At 50.3% G+C, this 18,520-nt stretch overlaps 2 protein-coding genes across 2 annotated transcripts in view; one reads left to right on the top strand and one right to left on the bottom strand.

Moving 5' to 3' along the window:
* ARFGEF1 (ADP ribosylation factor guanine nucleotide exchange factor 1) overlaps positions 1-7,716 on the top strand; it is a 49,616-nt gene extending 41,900 nt beyond the window's left edge. Inside the window, exons 28-39 of the mRNA XM_054394653.1 lie at positions 53-213; positions 743-873; positions 1,607-1,736; positions 2,697-2,832; positions 2,913-3,051; positions 3,387-3,456; positions 3,694-3,823; positions 4,475-4,614; positions 4,935-5,103; positions 5,730-5,868; positions 6,603-6,720; positions 7,555-7,716. Of these exons, the coding sequence (XP_054250628.1) occupies positions 53-213; positions 743-873; positions 1,607-1,736; positions 2,697-2,832; positions 2,913-3,051; positions 3,387-3,456; positions 3,694-3,823; positions 4,475-4,614; positions 4,935-5,103; positions 5,730-5,868; positions 6,603-6,720; positions 7,555-7,716 (1,625 nt within the window). The remainder of the gene's footprint in view (positions 1-52; positions 214-742; positions 874-1,606; positions 1,737-2,696; positions 2,833-2,912; positions 3,052-3,386; positions 3,457-3,693; positions 3,824-4,474; positions 4,615-4,934; positions 5,104-5,729; positions 5,869-6,602; positions 6,721-7,554) is intronic.
* A 2,319-nt stretch (positions 7,717-10,035) lies between these two features.
* CSPP1 (centrosome and spindle pole associated protein 1) overlaps positions 10,036-18,520 on the bottom strand; it is a 28,466-nt gene continuing 19,981 nt past the window's right edge. The window contains exons 17-30 of the mRNA XM_054394692.1: positions 18,202-18,351; positions 16,717-16,829; positions 16,392-16,541; positions 15,746-15,901; positions 15,125-15,214; positions 14,189-14,255; positions 13,759-13,876; positions 12,987-13,132; positions 12,622-12,762; positions 11,771-11,811; positions 11,417-11,480; positions 11,080-11,192; positions 10,801-10,951; positions 10,036-10,259 (exon numbers count right to left, since the gene is read on the bottom strand). Coding sequence (XP_054250667.1) covers positions 10,036-10,259; positions 10,801-10,951; positions 11,080-11,192; positions 11,417-11,480; positions 11,771-11,811; positions 12,622-12,762; positions 12,987-13,132; positions 13,759-13,876; positions 14,189-14,255; positions 15,125-15,214; positions 15,746-15,901; positions 16,392-16,541; positions 16,717-16,829; positions 18,202-18,351 — 1,724 coding nt within the window. The remainder of the gene's footprint in view (positions 10,260-10,800; positions 10,952-11,079; positions 11,193-11,416; positions 11,481-11,770; positions 11,812-12,621; positions 12,763-12,986; positions 13,133-13,758; positions 13,877-14,188; positions 14,256-15,124; positions 15,215-15,745; positions 15,902-16,391; positions 16,542-16,716; positions 16,830-18,201; positions 18,352-18,520) is intronic.

Here is an 18,520-nt window from a genome sequence, read left to right as displayed (position 1 = left end):
CTCAGATCTGAGTGTGACACTTTCTTCTCTCCTCTTCCCACTTTTCTCCCAGCACTTGTGTTTGAGAAACACTTCCCAGCAACCATAGATTCCTTCCAGGATGCAGTGAAGTGCTTGTCTGAGTTTGCCTGCAATGCAGCCTTCCCAGACACCAGCATGGAAGCCATCCGCCTCATCCGGCACTGCGCCAAATACGTGTCTGACAGGCCGCAGGTAGGGGCTGGCCTCAGCAAGTCAGTGCTGCTCACTGGCTTCCCTTCAGGTTTCAAAGACTGCTTGGGACTCTATTCAGGAGCATGAGGAGTATAATGTCCCCCAGGCTTTGACAGTATCAGCAATCTATTGTCTGCTGGTGGGGAGCTGTCCTGAGAGCTGCTGGGAGCAGCATAGCTCAGGTTCTGCTCTCTGCTGGGAAACGTGGGAGGAATGGGGAATGGCAGAAGTGAGAATGCTTCGTATCCTCATAGTGTTGTGGGAGAGCCTCAAGTTCTGTACTGTCTTTGTAAAAAGAGAGCAAGAGGCTCAGTCTGAGCCTCAGGCAAAGGCTGGTGCTTGGATCTGTCACCTCCTTTATTTTGGCTGTGCTTCACCAAGCATTGCTTTGCTTCTCAGTGCTGATGCTTTGGTTGCCAGCTCAGCTGAGGGACCAGGCTGTACTGGTGGTGGAGCAGAGGAGGGGGGCGGTGTGTGTTGTGATGAATGCACTCTGGCAGCCCCCTGTCACCTGTGTTTCCTTGTGCAGGCATTCAGGGAGTACACCAGTGACGACATGAACGTGGCTCCAGAGGACAGAGTGTGGGTGCGAGGGTGGTTCCCAATCCTGTTTGAGTTGTCCTGCATCATCAATAGATGCAAATTAGATGTAAGAACCAGGTAACAATCAGTGTTTGTCATTCACATTTTAAAAGGATTGCTTTAGACTTTGAAAGTAGCAACAAGCCTCTCAATAACATGAGGCCAGAAATCTGCTTAGGGGGTTGGTGATTCTGTTACAATAAATGGAGTGAGGTGGCTGTGAGTCCATGAAGTAGGTGAGTACTGGGTGCTCTTAAATAGTCAAATCAGAGAATCCTTCTGGTTGGAAGAGACCTTTGAGATCATGGAGTTCAGCCCTTAACCCAGCCACCCTCAGCACTACCTCTCCATGGTTTGAAACCCCTCCAGGGCTGGGGACTGCACCACTGCCCTGGGCCAGTTCTGATGCTAAATGTGAGGATTGGTCTCCAAATGGTGCTCAGTGTGTGCAGCTGCCTGGCAGCTCCACTTCTAGGTTTCCTCTGGAGCTGGGGAGTATTTGTTTCCAGACCTGTCTTTCCTACATGCAGACCCCCATTCCTTCACTTTGTGGGCCTCTGGAGAGCAGTTCCCCAGTTTTCATTTGAAGTCCCCCTGTTCTCAACAGTGTCTCTGGCTCCTGCCTGTGGCTCTGAAGTGCTTTTTCAAGAAGCTGATTCACTCCTCTTGTTTCAGTGCACTGCTGCGACTGACCCACGTCACATCAGCATGAGCTGAGTAGTGCTGCAGCCAATGCACTTGCAGTTGGACGTAGTTGGTTTACAGCTTGTCTTGTGTGCTCCTCATGTGTGTTGCTCTCCCTTCATCCCAGGGGCTTGACTGTGATGTTTGAAATCATGAAGACCTACGGGCACACCTATGAAAAGCACTGGTGGCAGGATCTGTTCCGCATCGTCTTCAGGATATTTGACAACATGAAGCTGCCAGAGCAGCAGACTGAGGTGAGAGCTGACAGCACACCTGGGTTTACAGCAGAAAACCTCATCAGGGATTCAGAGAATGGCCTGGGTGGGAAGGGACCTTGAAGATCATCCAATTCTAGCCCTCCTGCTGTGGGCAGGGACACTTCCCACCAGCCCAGGTTGCTCAAGATCTCATCCGGTCTGGCCTTGAACACCTCCAGGGAGGGGGCAGTCAACCTCCCTGGGCAACCTGTTCCAGTGCCTCTCCACCCTCATTGCCAAGAATTTCTTCATCTCCAGTCTAAATGCAGCTCATCAAGTAGTGAGGCAAACTTCCCAGCTCCTGTGGCTGAGCTGTGCTCCTAGTAGCCTTGGTTTGGTTTATTGGTGCTATGGTGGAGGTATTGTCACTGCTTTTGTTGTGTTTCAAACCATGTGTGTAGAAGGCCACAAGCAACCCAAAAGTCAGCACTGTGCTTTCACTGCACCTTTTTGACCTGCCACACCAGGACCAGGTGCTGTCCTGACAGAGGAGGGGTGGCACAGCACTGGGCTAAGCAATGTAAATTCTGTGTCAATTGTGATGCAAACTGCCAGCTGGTTAGGAGTCTCTGCCTACTTGTAGGCACAGCTCATGTCAGGGCATTGTGATGCCCTGGAGAAGACTTAGAGGAAACAGAGAAAACTTAGCCTGGTGTTCAACTCTTAAGCTAGGACTGGACACAAGTTTCCTGTCAAGCTCAGTGTCTCGTGCTGCTGAAAGCCTGGGAGCTGCCTGCAGGAGCAGCTGTTGAGTCCATTTCTGCAGATTTACTTCCCTTTAAAGCTGCTACTTAGCAAAGCAGGAGCTGGTGCCAAAGTGTTGGGGTTTGGAGATACAGCAAGGAATTGCCACTGGGCAGCAGTTCCATCTGAGTCAATCCACATATCCCATAGCTGCAGGGGTCTGTGAGAGCTGCACCTCAAACCAAGTTGTAACTGGTGTCTCTCCCCTCCTAGAAAGCAGAGTGGATGACAACTACTTGCAACCATGCACTTTATGCAATCTGTGACGTGTTCACACAGTACTTGGAGGTCCTCAGTGATGTGCTGCTGGATGATATCTTTGCCCAGCTGTATTGGTGTGTGCAGCAAGGTAGGGCAGCTCCACTCATCTTACAGTGTCAGCAGCTCACTGTTACAGCCTTAAACAGGTGCCCTGTTTGTCTCCTGCAGACAATGAGCAGCTGGCACGGTCTGGCACGAACTGCCTGGAGAATGTTGTCATCCTGAATGGAGAAAAGTTCACCCTGGAGATCTGGGACAAGACCTGCACTTGCATGCTGGATATCTTCAAAACCACCATCCCCCACGCGTAAGCCAGCCCCTGCTGCCTGGACCCAGGGCCACTGATGGCTGCCGCCAAACCCAGGCCTGCTGAGCCACACTCAGCCTCCTCCACACAACCCAGTGCCCATCCAGGGCAGCTGCTGGGGGTGGTGAAGTTCAGTGAACACCACACTGACCCTTTCCAGTGTGTGTGAGAGAAAGAAACCCTTCCCACTGAAATGACTTCATTAATCTCTATGAATATCCAGATCCACTTCTTGTCATCTTTGGCTTCCATTCAGTTAGACAAAACACAGAGTGGCCTTCTTTAGGCTGATTGGTTTCAGGCAGTAAATTTGGTGCTGGTTTTGTGTTTTCTAGGCTGCTGACTTGGCGACCAGCCAGTGGGGAGTTTGGCTCTGCATCCCCTGCTGATGCAAAAGAGAAGCTGGTAAGCTGCTGGGGGAAAAGGTTGTGAGAGTTTGGGGCAAATGTGATGTGGGATAAGGGAGAAGTGGGCTTGGTGTAAACCCAGCTGGGTGTACTTGGAAAGGGTTTTGCAGCTAAAGGGCTGTTTGATCCTTACCTAATGCAGTGTGGAAGCAGCAAATGTCCTAAGCTGTGAGGAGCTCAACTCTGACAGAGCAGTTCTCAGGAGGTGGTTATGGGCTGTTTGCTGTCTTTCCAGGACACAGTCTCTCAGAAGTCAGTGGACATCCACGACTCTATGCAGCCCAGGCCTGCAGATGGACGTTCCTACCAACCCAGCACAGGGCCCCCAGCAGCTGAAGAGCTGAGCAAGCCCAGGCCCACAGCCAGTGAGTGTTGGGTGATGGTTTGGCACTCGAGGAGTGGCCAGCAGATGTTTGGCAGCTTTAGATGCATCCCCAGCTAGAACTTCACAAGAAAATGGGATGGGTTACATTGTCTTTAGCATGAGCAAATTCTGTGGGACTCTTCTGGGTCCAGACTTTAACTGTGCTTCACCAAGGCAGAGTTCAGCTGCTGTCTTGCAGCCTTTACTCAAGGCAAGAGATCAAACAGTAGCTTTCTGCTTGCAGTGCTCTGCAGAGCAGAATTGATTCATGCAGCAGGAGCAGCACCTGACAACCATGTGGCTTGAGCCTGCTTTGAGGAGCCTGCCCAGCCTTGTGTTAGTGCTTGAGGTGCTCCTGCCTGGTGGTATCAGCACTTGCCACAAGGACAAAGCAGCATAAGTGATACTGCTGCTGTCCTGGGCCTCCTCTGCCTGGGGGCAGCCTCAGCCTCTGCTCTTGCAGAGTGGTGCTGACAAGGTCACTGCTTTGGGTGGGTTTTAGATGAAATGAGTAAATATTGACTGAAGGGTTGGGTGGCTATGAGGTGAGGCCATAAAAACCTGCCCATGGGTGGGTTCCAGGTTTGGTTTATAAATGTGCTCCAAATTCAGCTGCTCTTCAGCAGGCCCTTTCCCTTTCTTCCCTGCAAAGAATTCCCTGAACAGAAATTATTTGCTGCTCTTCTGATCAAGTGTGTGGTGCAGCTGGAGCTCATTCAGACCATCGACAACATCGTGTTCTTCCCAGCAACCAGCAAGAAGGAGGACGCAGAGAATCTGGCAGCAGCACAGGTGGGCAGGTCTGAGAGGGGTGTCCCTAAGGGCTACTGGGACAGGATCACTGGGGCAGATCTCAGGAGCTCCTGCGACAGTGTCTAGAAGCTCTTGAGAACTTCCAGCAGGCTGCTGAGATCTTTTACACCATGGGTTAAATTGCATTTTAAATCTGTGGGAATTAAAAGACCTGTTTTGGAAGGGGTTTGTGCCATGTGGCTGCCACTGAACATGGTGCTGAGTTTTAAACACAGCTGCAACTGAAAGCCAGGACTGAGCTACCACAGGAGCCTGCTGAGGGCAGTTGGGAAGTTTTACTTTCCTTTGTTTCTTGCTAGAGGGATGCAGTGGATTTCAATGTCCATGTGGATACCCAAGACCAGGGGATGTACAGATTCCTGACATCGCAGCAGCTCTTCAAGCTCCTGGACTGCCTGCTGGAGTCTCACAGATTTGCTAAGGCATTCAACTCCAACAACGAGCAGAGAACTGCTCTCTGGAAAGCAGGTGAGGCCTTCACCCTGGAGCCAGGCCTGGTGCTGTGCTGCCCAGAAACAGCTCCAAGGGGCTGGGGGGTGTAAGGCTGTAACCTTGTAAACCTCACAGTCCCTGAGGGGACGAGAGCTCCCCTGGGTAGGTGCAGACAGCTCTGATGCCTACAGCTGGAGGTTTACAGGTACCAAGCTGATCCCTGGCTGTGGAGCTTGTGCTTGGGATCCACAGGCACCAAATCCCAAAACTCCTTGCGGGGAGGCTGTGGGTGGGGTTTACCTCTCACTGTGTAAGCGAAAGAGAATCAAGGAATTGTGCCCCTTGTGTAAGGGGAATAGGTCAGTTGTGGAACAGCTAGAGATGGGCGCAGCGTGTTCCTTGCACCACAGGCAGCTGTGTTTAGTGCTTGCTGAGCTGCTGTGTGCAGACACAGACCCCCCTCAGCTGGACTGAGCTGGTGTTAGTGTTTGTGGCTATGAACGTGGCGGCCAGGCACAGTTCTGAGCTGTGCCCTGGTGGCAGAGAGAGAGCTGCTAAAAGCTGAATGCAGTGAGCAGTTGCTGAGATGAGGTGGTTGTGACTGCAGTGGCAGGGAAGCAGCCAGGTGAGGCAGTACTCTCCATTGGTGTGTGCTTGTGCAGGTTTCAAAGGCAAGTCCAAGCCCAACCTGCTGAAGCAGGAGACCAGCAGCCTGGCCTGTGGACTGCGCATCCTGTTCCGCATGTACACGGACGAGAGCCGCACCAGCGCCTGGGAGGAGGTCCAGCAGAGGCTGCTCAGGTAAGGGCCATGCAGCTGAAGCTGCTGCTGCTGTTCCTGAGCTTGCAGGAGCTTTGGGTTCGTTTACAGGGAAACAGCTCCTGGTTGCAGCAAAGCTCCCAGAGCCAGCACAGTCTGCTGTGCTCACAGCTACCCTGAAGAGCTTTCTGGTGTGTGGGGAGTGCTGTGCCTCCAGCTGCTGCCTCTGCTCTGGTCCTCAGATATTTTGGGGTGCTGGCACTCACCTGCAGAAGTGGGCACTGGTCCCCAGGAGCCTGTGGGCATGCAGCTCATGGCTGTCTGGTTGTTCATCACTGGGAACAAAGGCTCCCTTCAGTGTGTGCAGAGCTGTTCAGGCAAGTGTTGGATTAACACAGGGCTTAAAGCCACCGTGTTAACACCGTGGAAGGATGTTGAGGCTTAGGGAGCAGAGCTGAACCCTACCTGGTTACAGCAGCAGAGGATTAATTTTTAAAGTCCTTTCTGTCCCATGCATTGTAATATCTCTTGGAGAGCACTTGATACACTTTAAATGCCTGCAGATTGTGTTTTGTCAGCATGTTTAACACTGAAGGCTCAGGGCTTTGGGTTTGAGCTGAACCAAATCACTGCTCAGGCTCAGAGTGGTGGTTGCAGAATGCTGCTGTTCTACACCAGGGTGCTGCATGCTGGAGGGGCAAAGCTGAAGCTCCCTGCCTGCTACAGAGCTCAAACTCAGCTGTTAGTGACTAATCATCTGTGCCTCTTCTCTCCAGTGTCTGCAGTGAGGCTCTGAGTTACTTCCTCACTCTGACCTCAGAAAGTCACCGGGAAGCCTGGACCAATCTGCTGCTCCTGTTCTTGACTAAAGTGCTGAAGATCAGTGATGAGAGGGTGAGTACTGCTGGGGTGCTGCTGGATGTGGTTGTAGGTAGGAGATGGCTCCAGAGCAGTTCTTCAGGCACAGTTACCTGGCACCAGAAGCCTCTGCTGCTGTGCAGACTTCTGCAGCCAGTAATGCAGCAAGGCATAAAATGTCGCTTAGAAAAAGCTGAAAGAAACAAAAGCCCTGCAGCAGTGTGTGCTCAGCAGCTTTGGCTGCCTAGGGAGGGGAGTAGCAGCTAATACTTTGTTCATAGAAATGACTCCTGTGCAGACCCAGTACCGCAGGTACCTCTTCCGAGGCAGTTCTGCAGTAATTAATCCATAATTGGGTCTCCCTCTATGTCTAACCAAACTTGCCTGAAATACTCTATGAAAGGAGCCAGCTGCACCCCAAAAACGGGAAGATTGTTCCTCTTGAAGCTTCAAGCTTTTGAGGACTTCTAAGGCTTGATCTTAAAGGTCTTCCCCAACCTTAATGATTCTGTGGAGTGAGTGCTAGAGGGAGCTGTGTGGCTTGGGGCAAGGTAGGTCACAGCTGTCCTGTTCCAGGCCTGCTGCTGCAGCTCTGAAGTTTCTTTCTCTGGTCATGTGGTTTCTCTCAGCTTGACTCAGGAATTTACCCTTCTTAGCAGCACAGAATCCTTAGGGCTCAAAAAGTCCTTCAAGGGCATCGAGTGCCCCTATACACCAGCTGCCCTGAGCACTAAACCATAGCCTGAAGCACATCTGCATGCTTCTTGAACACCTTCAGGGATGGGGACTGCACCACCTCTCTGGGCACTTGCCCCAGGCCCTGGTTGCTGTCTGGGTGCCTGAGGGGCTGCTCCCTGTTTGTCTCCTCAGTTCAAGGCTCATGCCTCCTCCTACTACCCCCTGCTGTGTGAGATTATGCAGTTCGACCTGATTCCGGAGCTGCGGGCGGTGCTGCGCCGCTTCTTCCTGCGCATTGGGCTGGTGTTCCGGATCTGCCCCCTGCCCCAGGAGCCTGCCACAGCCCCCCACTGACTGCTGCTGGGGGCTTCCCCTGCTCCCTTGCAGGGCAGGAGCTGCGGCTGGGGATGTCCCTGGCTCAGCTGGAGGTGAGGAGTGGGTGCAGAGCTGGCCTGGCTGGGTGCCCCCAACACGGCCAAGGGTCCATGGTACTGCTGCTCACCACTGTCCCTGCAGCATGAGGCTCCAGTTCCCCCGTCCCCAAGGATTCCCACCCTGTGCTGTAGGGCTGGGAGTGAAACGTACCCAAAGAACTCTGGCTGTAAAGGTCTGAGCTTCAGAGAGAAGTACAACTCAGGAGAGCTGTGTTGTGAAGGATTCATGTTCCCAGGGGAAAGCCAAGGGAATTCCTGCTGCTGGTAAGAGAGGTGGAACAGCTGTGGCTGACCCTCCAAGCTTTTTGCACACTGAGGCTGTCTGAGATGTGGGTGATCCTCCTGTGGCATGGACAGAGGCAGGGCTGTACCATCCCCCAGCACAAGACAGTTCTTCCCAGATGCTTTGATTTCTCTCTTACTGAGTTGCTGAGAACCCAGAACACTTCATCCTTTACCAAATGCACTAGAAGAAGTTTGGGGTGGTTTTTTTTTTTTGGGGGGGTTGTGATTTTCTTTTTCCTTTGTTTTATTTTTTGGTTTCTTTGTTAGCCCAGCAGTTAGTGTTGCTGACTCCTGTCAAGAGCAGAGGTAGGACCATCACGACTGACACAAGTACCTGTGTACTATACTTGTTTTAGGGCTTTTAACTCTTACCAGAGCCATCAAAATGATCCTCCCAGGACTGGAACTTGAATCACTGCAAACAAGTCTGGGTTTTTGTCTGCTGTCAGATGTTTTATGTTTGTTTGTTTGTTTTCTTTTTTTGTTGGTTTGATGTAGATTTCACTCCTCCTGTACAGAATTCAGTGTTGAATATATTGCAGTACCACATGGCATGGTTTGGGGCTGGTCAAGTTTATGGCAATGTCTTCATACTGTGAATTGTGCTCTGATGGTTACCAGGCAAAGCTTCTCAAGCATTCTGTACTCCAATGGATGTAGAAATTTTTTTCAGATGGACAAAAATGTATATGGTACAGATCTGTAAAGTTTTCTATGTAAAAAAAAAAATTCTGTACAACTTTCTGTACTATATTTGGTTCTCATCTGGCATATTCCAATCAGGTTATAGGTCAATAAAGTTTTTGAACTCTTTCAGCAGTGCACTCAAACCCCAGCCTAACCCCCAGAGCCTTGTTTTACAGCTTCCTGAGCTCCTGCTCTGCTTTCAGAGGAACAAGCCCCAGCCCTCAAGGGCAGGAATGGTCCTGTGGCTGACCAAAGTGGGCCACTGTTGGGCAAACACAGGCTGAAAAGGAAGGGTAAGTCTGAAAAAGGAAGCAAGTGCTGGCAGCTGGGCTGGTCACAGCCACAGCACAGGGACCTGAGCTGTTCCCCAGGGAGATCTCCCAAAACTCAGCCAGCAAAGGAGAGAGGCCTGGGCCAAGAGGAGTGAGGCTCCCTGCTGCTGCTCCCTGCAGGCTCAAGGGACAAGGATAAGCAGCAGGTCCATGGCTTGGCAAAGGAGAAGCTGGCAGAGAGAAGTAAGGAGCTGTGACTGGGAGTTGTCATGGTGTTAGGTGTGGTGGAGCAGTTCTGCAGCATGACCTTCTCCTGCCTTCCTGACCTTGTTCATGGCTCACATGCCAAAGGCTCAGGAGCTGTTTCATCCTGGGGTGCAGTGGGTGCTGAGCTCCTGTGGCCTTGTTGCTTTCCTGTGGCTCTCCTTAGGTCACTGCTACTTTGAAGCCAGCCTTTACCTGCTGGCTTGGGCATAAGCTGTAGCAAAGGGCAAGTGAATCAAGTCTGGTGTCACAGTTCAGTAACAAAATAATTTATTAACTCAAACCAGACCCATAAATTAAATCTGTGCAACACTCTCTACTTGCAGCACACAGCACTGGATGGACACAGGTATGGTGCTGAGAGTCATGGAACTGCTGAGCTCCTGCCATGCCCTTCTCCAAGGTATTGACTCCTGGTAGCAGCTTACCCCACAGCTCTGCTGCTGGGCTCCTCCTTTTCCAGACACCTGGGGAGTTTGGCTGCAACCAAAGCTGACCCATACCCAACTCACACACACTCTTTGTGCTGAGGCCAGCTCTGAGGCTGGCACTTGGCTGAAGTGCAAAATCCACCGTGCCCTTCCTCCACTGTGATCCAAACCTTCCCCGTGCTCACTCCCTCCACTGCAGCTCCTGTGGCTCCATTACTGCTAGCAGGGAGCAGTCCCTACCCCCTCCCCTGGCAGCACAGTGGTGCCCAGAGGTCCCAGAGCTGGGAGCTGGGGCCACTGTCACCCGTGGGCAGTGGAGAGACCCTGCCAGCTCAGCATTGTGTGCTCTGGTGACAGCTTCCCCGGGCTGGGCTCCTCAGCCATCAGTCTCTGGAGGGTCTCCGAGGTGCCTGGGCGCAGCCAGGGCTCTGTCGCCACCGTGTTCCCGGAGCTGGGCCGCCTGGCAGCACGGGACAGGGCCTGCTTCAGGAGGTCATCTGTGTCCCCCAAGGAAATGTTGTCACCTGAGAGAGAAGGAGAGCAACCTGACCAAGGTGACAGAAGCTTAGCACAGCTTGCAGCAGGCTCTTGTCCTGAACAGGCTTCTTGGGCTGCAGTAGCTGCAGGAAGGATGCTTTTCAACCACTTGTGTTCCTACTTAATGGAGAGTTTGGGGACCTGGGCCCAGCTCCAGGCTCCAAGTCTTTGGTGTCTAATGCCAGCAGCTCCTCCACTGCCAGGTAAGGCAGTGGGGGAGGTGCTGGCACCCTTGGCTGGACACAGCAGAAAGCCATAAGGACAAATACGGCTTTAGGAATACTGAGCAGCAACTGGCTCCTGATCCATGTGGGAATTCACAGGCCATGAACAGTTGCTCTGATTGGTACTTCACAGCCCATGCAGCTAGGTAGCCACAGCATGCTGCTGCCAGTGCCACAGCAGGGCTGGGAGAAGAGGCTGAGCAGACAGCAATTAGAACATCTCCTAGACTGTCTCTGGAACTTGCCCCAGTCAGAGCTGTGCTCACTGTTCCCTCCCTGCTCTGTTCCTCACCTGCAGCCCTGCCCCTGTCTGCAGCCTGCTGCTGGAGCTCCACCAGGCACTGCAGCCGCTCCTCGCTCTGGCCCTGCAGCTGCTCCATGCTGAGGCTGCAGTTGGAGTGCAAGGAGAAGCTGTCAGGCTGCAGGGGTGGTGTCCAGCCTACAGGGGTGTCCTCCTGCAGGGAATCCAAACCCCAGTGTCAGTTGAACAGCATCCTCTGGAAAGGGCTGGCTGCTGTGCAGCAGCCTCAGCACCCCCAGGAGCAGTCAGAGCTGTGCCCCCTCCCCTTTCCGGTTCCCATACCACAGCAGGCTCCAGGGCTCTCTGCCTCAGCCTTCTCCTCTCCCTCGCAGAGGGGGGAAGCTGTGGTGACAAATTCACTTCTCCCAAGGCAGAAAACATTTCCCCATGAGCACCTGGAAGAAAAAAAAAAAAAAAAAAAAAAGAGAGATCCTTTTCAGAGACAGACACACAGTAGCTGCAGTACATAGCTACTTCCATGGAGCTCTGCACATGTAGAGGTGAGGTGCTGGCATTTAAACCCATCACCAGAGCTCCTGTTGGAAAGCTGCAGTGGGTACCAGCATGTCAGAGCCACACCTTCATGTGACAACCATGGGGAGGGGGGCTACCAGCTCACCAATAAAAGCACTGTCTGACTGCAGCAGGGAGTTCTTCAGGAATTTAGGGGATTCATTCCTGAGCTACAAAAGCAAAGCAGAAAACAAAAGTGAAACACCTCAGTCAGAAATGGCTCACTGGAGCCAGGTCCAACATCTATAAATATGAAGCATTTGCTAATGAGGATGAAAAGGAGGTAAAGAGTTTGGCTCTACAGAACCTGTGTGCCAGAGCAGCTGTTGCTCACTGTAGTGAGAACATGCTGGGTTGGTACTTGAGTGCAATTCCTTCCTCCCTGCATGCAAGACAGTATTTCCCACACTTGAAAAAGGTAAAGCAATACAATAAAAAAAAAATCCTGGTTTATCCTTACCAGCCCCAGGGGTTGTAGGTTCCCACCAGACACAGAATCTTCTGGATCAATAGAAGCCACAGGGCCAAAGGGACAGAATGACAACATTGGTATCAAAACATGAACCAAAACATTCAAAGTTTTATCAACGTCTTACACAAAAAAGGTCACTGCCCTGCTGCTGTAAAGCCCCAGACCCTGGCATGAAGCTGGAAGGCCCCTGAGTGCAGCCTCTACTCCAGTTTCCTTACACCAGCTTAAGCAGAATCAGTGAAACCAACCAGAACTCAGTGCTGAGAGCACACAGTAGGGACCAGCCTTCCTTAGGGCTGTAATCAAGATGAGCTTCCCTTCCCTAGCCCCCTGCCAACATCTCCACAGAGCAGGTGTTATACAAATCACGTTTTTCTTACTCAGACCCAAAGCTAAGGGCATTCAGCATCCCCGTATCTGCTAGTGCTGAACTGCAACACCTTAAACCCCATCTGCACTTCAGCTACCACACAAGAGCCCCCACTCATGGAGATAAATCTGTGATCTACTAATCTGCTTGCACTTGCTGTGAGCCAAGTGGGAAACCCAACCAATACTGTGTTCAATCTCAAAACACACAGCCAGAGGTAAAACTTTTCTTCCAGCATCAGGGATCCTCTGAACCACTTTGGTTTTTGCCATTATCCTGGCAGGCAGGAGTCTCATTTACATGTGGTGAAGCTCAACATCACAACCGGCTTGCAGTTAAAAGCTCCTGGACACTCCAGAAACATCTATCCCATAATCCAGACACCTGCTTGCCAGGAACAGGCTCCTTTGTGTAGCTAAACAGACAAACCAAAAATCACTGAAATCAATACAGGCCACTTGTCACTCACCTCCTGTTTCCCTTCTCATCCTCATCCTGGTGAGTCTCTTCTGCTGCTCCCTGAGCAGTGCCTGCTGCTGGATCTCCAAGGTCTGGTCATCTCTGGGAGGATCAGGGTACATCCGCCTCAGGCCCATGCGTGTTTCGGAATCTAGAGCAGAGAGGGAATTTCAGATTTTCCTTAAAACAGCACTTCTAAGAAACCTTTCTGAAGAGCTAAACTACAGCTCCAAAGTCACACAAGAGTGGTGACAATGGCCAAGAGGGTGAGCCCCTTGAGCAGGGATTTCTATCCTTCAGCCCTGGGTGTGCTGAAGCCAGGGCAGAAGAGATGCCTCAGCCCTGTCTTCACCAGCAGGCAGCAGCTCTACCTGCCTTTGGACTTAAGCTCATTGAAGTCCCAAATGTTCTGCATATTGACTGGATCCTGAGCCTGCTTTGATGAAGGTCTCCTCACTGGAGCCTGCTGACGCAGCCTGGCCCTCTCAAATATGTCCTTTGGATTCTTCTCTCTCCTCCTGCTCGAGAAGTTTGTGAAGCAAGCAGAGCATAATTAACATTGGAGTGCTAATGAGCTGGGTGCAAATAGAACTGACAAAGCTTACATCTTTTATCCTACAATAAAGTTCTCCAATAAAGTCATGACACTGTGCTTTGTATTATCAAAAGGGAATAATCTGCTTTATGGAGTGGAACCAAGCCATTGTCTGATGAGTCTAACTAATTGGCATCATTAACTAAGACATTTTGGCAGTAAACCAATTTTTTTAAGTAGAAAGGGCATGATCGTCAGTGAGAAAAGTGCCACCACAGCACTTCTAGTCAGCAGCAGCTTCACTGCAGTTTTCAGGCACAAAAGATGCCCCAGAAATGAGGTAATGAGAGAAAACTCTGCCCCAGGCACTGCTTTGGACCACGCTCCCAGACAGGGCATTGCAGCTCCCAGGCTCACCAGCACTGAGCTGCACTGAACTAAGATCCTTGGGGAAAAACAACTAACATGAGTGAAAATGGAGACAGCTTTATACCCAAGGCCTGTGTATTCTTTCACTCGTGTATTAGCCAGCTCAGAGGAGCTCCCAACACCCAGCAGCTCAGAGCTGCTGTGTCCAAGCTCAGCTGTGCAGCCCCAAGGTGCCCTCCCTACCGTGTGCTGGGCACCTCCCCATCAGCAGCCACACACAGCTGCTCCTGCAGCCGCCGCTCCTCACTGCGGAGTTGCTTCCTCATCTCTGAGAGCTCATTGATCACATTCTTCCTTTCCTCTGCAATTTAACACAAAGGCAGTAAAAACAGTGTCAGGGACACCTTTCTGCCTACCTTCTACATGCAAGGTGAAAATTAAAAAAAAGAGATAATGAACTGTTAACTAAAACAGGGATTGCACACACCCTGCCTTTGGTACCCCAGGAATTAGGTCAGAGCTTGTGTTTAGAGACAGCACAAGGAGCAAAGCCTTGAGGAGCAGAAGGCATCCAGGCTGCAGTGGAAATGCTCTGCTGCTCTTGAAGAATTAAAGCTAAGAACAGTCTGACTGCAACAGAGAGAGAGCTGCCAGGGAGGGTCTTCACACCTACCAGAGGCACGCAGCTGGTTTCTTCTAGCAGGGACAGGTGGAGAAGGAACCCTTGGCCGCGGAGGGTCCTGGTGAGCACAACAAACATCAAGTGTTAGTGTGACAAGGGAAGGAGGTGCAGCAGCAGACAGAAGTGCATTTTACTCCCTGCTTTTATATCCAGCTCACCACTACAGCTGGAAGCCAGAACAGTCACCTTCCAGGCTGTCAATGGCTGGGGTCTGTTAAATCCTTGGTGCATGCCCTAGCTTCCTGTGGGTAACCCTCAGAGCTCTGGACAAAGCAAGGACAGAAACCAACTGACCTAACCCCAGAGCAGTCATTTAGGGAGAGCAACAGTTTGAAATTAGGTTTAAAGCCATCCTCTGGAAGTGCACCACGAGTACTTTGCCAAATAATCATTTTCCTGGCAAATCCATTAAGATTTCACCCCAGTTCAGACAACTGGTTGAAAAAAAAAAAAAAAAGGCATTAAGAGTCAGAAGTGTAGCCTGAGATTCAAAGCTGCTCTTCACAGGAGAAACGTTTGTTTGAGAAATACTTTCCCAGATGAAAGAAACAAATGGTCTCAGGACCACTACTGGAGCTCATCATGGTGCAAAGTGTCTGAGAGACCGTCTCCTCACAAAGACAAACCAACCATGGCTGTGGCTAGGAATCGATGTGAAGCCTCACGCCGCAGCCAGGTGCTCTGAGCTGCCAGCCTAGATGTAAACTTCCTTACCCTAGAGCCTGAGACAGCTACCTGGACTCAGAATGAGAGGCTCATCTCTACACAGGATTTGCATACAGAGAAAAAAAAAAACCTAACTCCAAAAAGAAGTCTTCAGTCCTCTGGATACAACTGAACATTCCCCCCAGAGCTGGCAGACTAGCTGGCAGAAGCCTGGTGGGATCTCACACCTTCAGCAGCAGATACGGACAACAAAACTCCTACCTGTGTGTGCTGAGACAAACAGCTCCTTTCTTCTTTTCTTAGAGCTTTGCTCTGAAGAGCAGGAATGACAGGAGAGGGCTGCCTTGGCATCTGCAAGATGGACACAACATTCCTACAAGTCCTGAAGTGTTTGGACAGGAAGAGCTGGGCTGAAATTTCCTCATTTGCAGGAAAAAAAAGCTTTTACTTAAATTATTTTTCTATTTAATTTACTTAATTGGATTATTTATTTAATTTGCTTAATTCAATTATCTCTCTATTTAAATTTGCTGAACCCCTTTTCTAACTTGCTTTCTACTCTTACTCACAAAAGTCTTTCCAAAACCATTTAATGAGATTTTATTTTCTACCTGTAGTAATTTAATGCTTTGCCCTATGATGTAGTTTTCTCTTACTTATCTTGGGGTTACTATATTTTGTTTAATGCTACATTAATGTAGCAATGAAGTTCCCACTGCAGTGTGTCTGATTTGCCCATCAGCTGCTCTCTGTGTGTGTCCTAAGTTGATAAACTAGGAGGGGAAAAGCACTGGAAGGTAGAGGGCTAAAACTCCTTTACAGTTCACTGACTGTCACAAGTACAAAGGATTGGCACCCTGGAGTCAAGTCACTGGAGCATACCATCTTCTCCTCATCCAACTTTTCTTTCTCCAACTGTTGTCTAAGTTCCTCATCTTGTTTTTCTTTCTCTTGCTTTTCTTTTTCTTGTCTTCTTTTCCTTGCTTCTTTTTGCCTCTCTTCCTCCAGTCGAATGATTTCTTCGGTTTTCAGTCTCTGCTGTAACACAAATGTGGTCAGTAAATAAAAAAGACTCCAGGCTGTTAAAGCTTTGCTTTGTTGTTGTTGTTTGAGGAGTTAAAATTACACATCAAAGTGATCAGGGTGAAATGCAAGGTGTGTTTCATTAGGCTGAGTTCAAACACTCTTATTAAAGATTCTGCCATGCAAACATGAAACAGCTGCAGCCCCAGCTCTGCTAACCTGACCTCTACAAACACTTAGCTCTGCTGCCAGCTCAGCCTCACCTCTGGAGTCCTTCCCAGCACTTCAGACTCCACCCAGACATGCTGCACTCAGGCACCACAGAGCAGAAGACCCCCCCAGGCCCAATTCCAGCCCTGTCTGTGACAAGCCTCAATACCAGGGAGCTTTAGGCTCTGCACCAGACCCTTTTATAAACAAAGGCAGTTCACAGGACAGTCCTCAGTCTACCCTTCTGACCTAGAGGTCAAAGAGTGAGATTGGGGGGGGTATCAAGATACTGCACCTCCTCCTCTTTCCTCCTCCTCTCTTCTTGTTCTTCTTGATAAGCCTTCTGGATCCTCAGCCTCTGCTCAGCCAGTCGCTTCTCCTCTCTTTCCTCTTCCAGCCGCAGCCTTTCTCGCTCTGCCTCCTCCCTGCGTCTCTTCTCTTCAATCTAGAGAGCAGAGAAGCATTCAGCTCAGCAGGAAAAGTCTGCAGCCTTCCTGTAGGATCCCTCCAGGTATTGGAAGGCAGCTCTAAGGTCCCCCCAAAGTCTTCTCTAATGACCTCCTCTGCCTGCAGCCCCTTCCAAGCAGGTGTAAGTGGCTGACCCTGCTGTGTGCCCTCACCTGCAGGCGGAGGAAGTTCTTGTAGGACTCCTGCTGCTTGAGCTGCTGTGCTGAGGGGGACTCCCCAAAGACGTTGCCTCGAGCAAAAGGAGAGGTCTGGGCAAAAGAAAAACCTGAGGGGGAGGTTACAGATCCACATCAAAGCCAGTTTAAGAGAGCAAGGCAGGACTCTCAGACACTTGTTTCAAAAGGGAGTTTGCAGCAGTCATAACTCAATGAAAACAACAGCTGGGATTAAAAGTTCTTCTGTTGTGTGCTGAGGCTGTCAGGTTTAACTGCTCAGGTAATAAATCCAGGAGAGCTCTCTTTTGGCCCAGAGCACCTAGAAGAGTCAGTTATTCTACCCTCCAGTCTGCAGCTCAGCATCTGAAAATGTCATCTGCATTTAACTGGAACAGCAAACATTTTACACCTTAGGATGCAATGGCTTGCAATGGCTCTGACTTAGCACAGCCAGTTCTGCTCCTTAGGTTTTTTCCACTCTTAGAAACAGAAGAAACATTTAGGTGAAATGGGAACAGATGCAGCAGAAAACAAAGTCCCAAAATGGCAAATAAAATTCTAAGCAGTCAGAAGATTTTGTTTAGCCAGTATAAGATGCCTGCTGCACAAGGAAGTTTGGAGTGTCAGGTCTCCTTTAGCCCTGAATGTGTCACAACCATACAGCCCCAAATGATCTAGACAGGAGGATTAATTCAGAGCTCACACAGAACAGACTTTGCAGAACAGGATCCCTTCAGGAAGCAGGGAGAAAGAGCAAGAGAGGGAACAGAGGAACCAAATAATTGGTTCTACAGCCAGTGGTGAGGACACTACTGAACTGCAGTCTTGAGAAGCTGTTCAGACAGAAGAAAGAAAAAGTGTCCAAGTTGGCTTGAGCCCACCACCAATCTTGGCCTTTGCCCATCCCAGGCTAGGGACAAGTCTGGAATACTCAAAACTGGAGATTCAGACATCTCAACAGATAAGAGAAAGCAGCATTAGAAAGGAGGACACAAAAACAAACTCCCTAAGCCTGGGAAGCAGTGCCCCAGGGCTACACATGCCCCAGAGTTACTTGGAGCTTTCTACAACTTGCTCACTTTGCTACTCTACCAATTGCACCTTAACCTGTTTTCAGCTTAACTTTCATCACAGGACCAAACCTTCCTCCTCTCACTCCATCTTCTCTCCACTGTACAATTGTGTTTTACTGCCATTTAGAAGTGAAGCCAAGATGTATGAAGATTTGATTAGCTAACACTGAACTTGGCAAACTACCATACTGGTCCCAGCTGTTCAGTGCTCAAAGAGTTATTGTCAGTATTGAGAGGACATTTTCAGAGCACACAAAGACAGCAAAGAAGAGGCTTAGGAAGGAGGCAGGATGCTGACTTGCCAGGTAGAAAAGCACCAATACCATCATAGGGCTGCTGGAGAGGAATAAAGGAACTGGAGAGTGTTGATCACTAACAGGTCTAAGTCTAATAAAGTATTCTTAATAACCTGCTGGTTTATTTGGAGGTGCTTCTGTGTTCTCAGGTCCTGGGGAGGCCAAACTTGGGTCAGCCACAAGAGCCCTTTTGTCTTGGTAGAGCCTTGCCTCTGGGTTGTGATAGGCCTCTTCGTTTCGCTTGTGCATCATGTTCAAGTCGGCTAAAGGAAAGGGGAAATCACTTTAGATTGGTTTGTCCTCATCCAAGGCACAGCCACCAGGGCTTGGAGTCCACTTCTCCTGGGAACAGGAAATGCAAGCAAGACAGCAGCACTGAAGCTCTCTCTAGGTGAAACCCCACTCCTTAGGAATTCACCCATTCAAAGGTTT

The sequence above is a fragment of the Indicator indicator genome, chromosome 31, assembly GCF_027791375.1.
Source record: "Indicator indicator isolate 239-I01 chromosome 31, UM_Iind_1.1, whole genome shotgun sequence".
In the NCBI taxonomy this organism is placed as follows: Eukaryota; Metazoa; Chordata; class Aves; order Piciformes; family Indicatoridae; genus Indicator; species Indicator indicator.
Note: the sequence above shows the minus strand (reverse complement) of the source record. Positions and strands in the feature narration are given on the sequence as shown.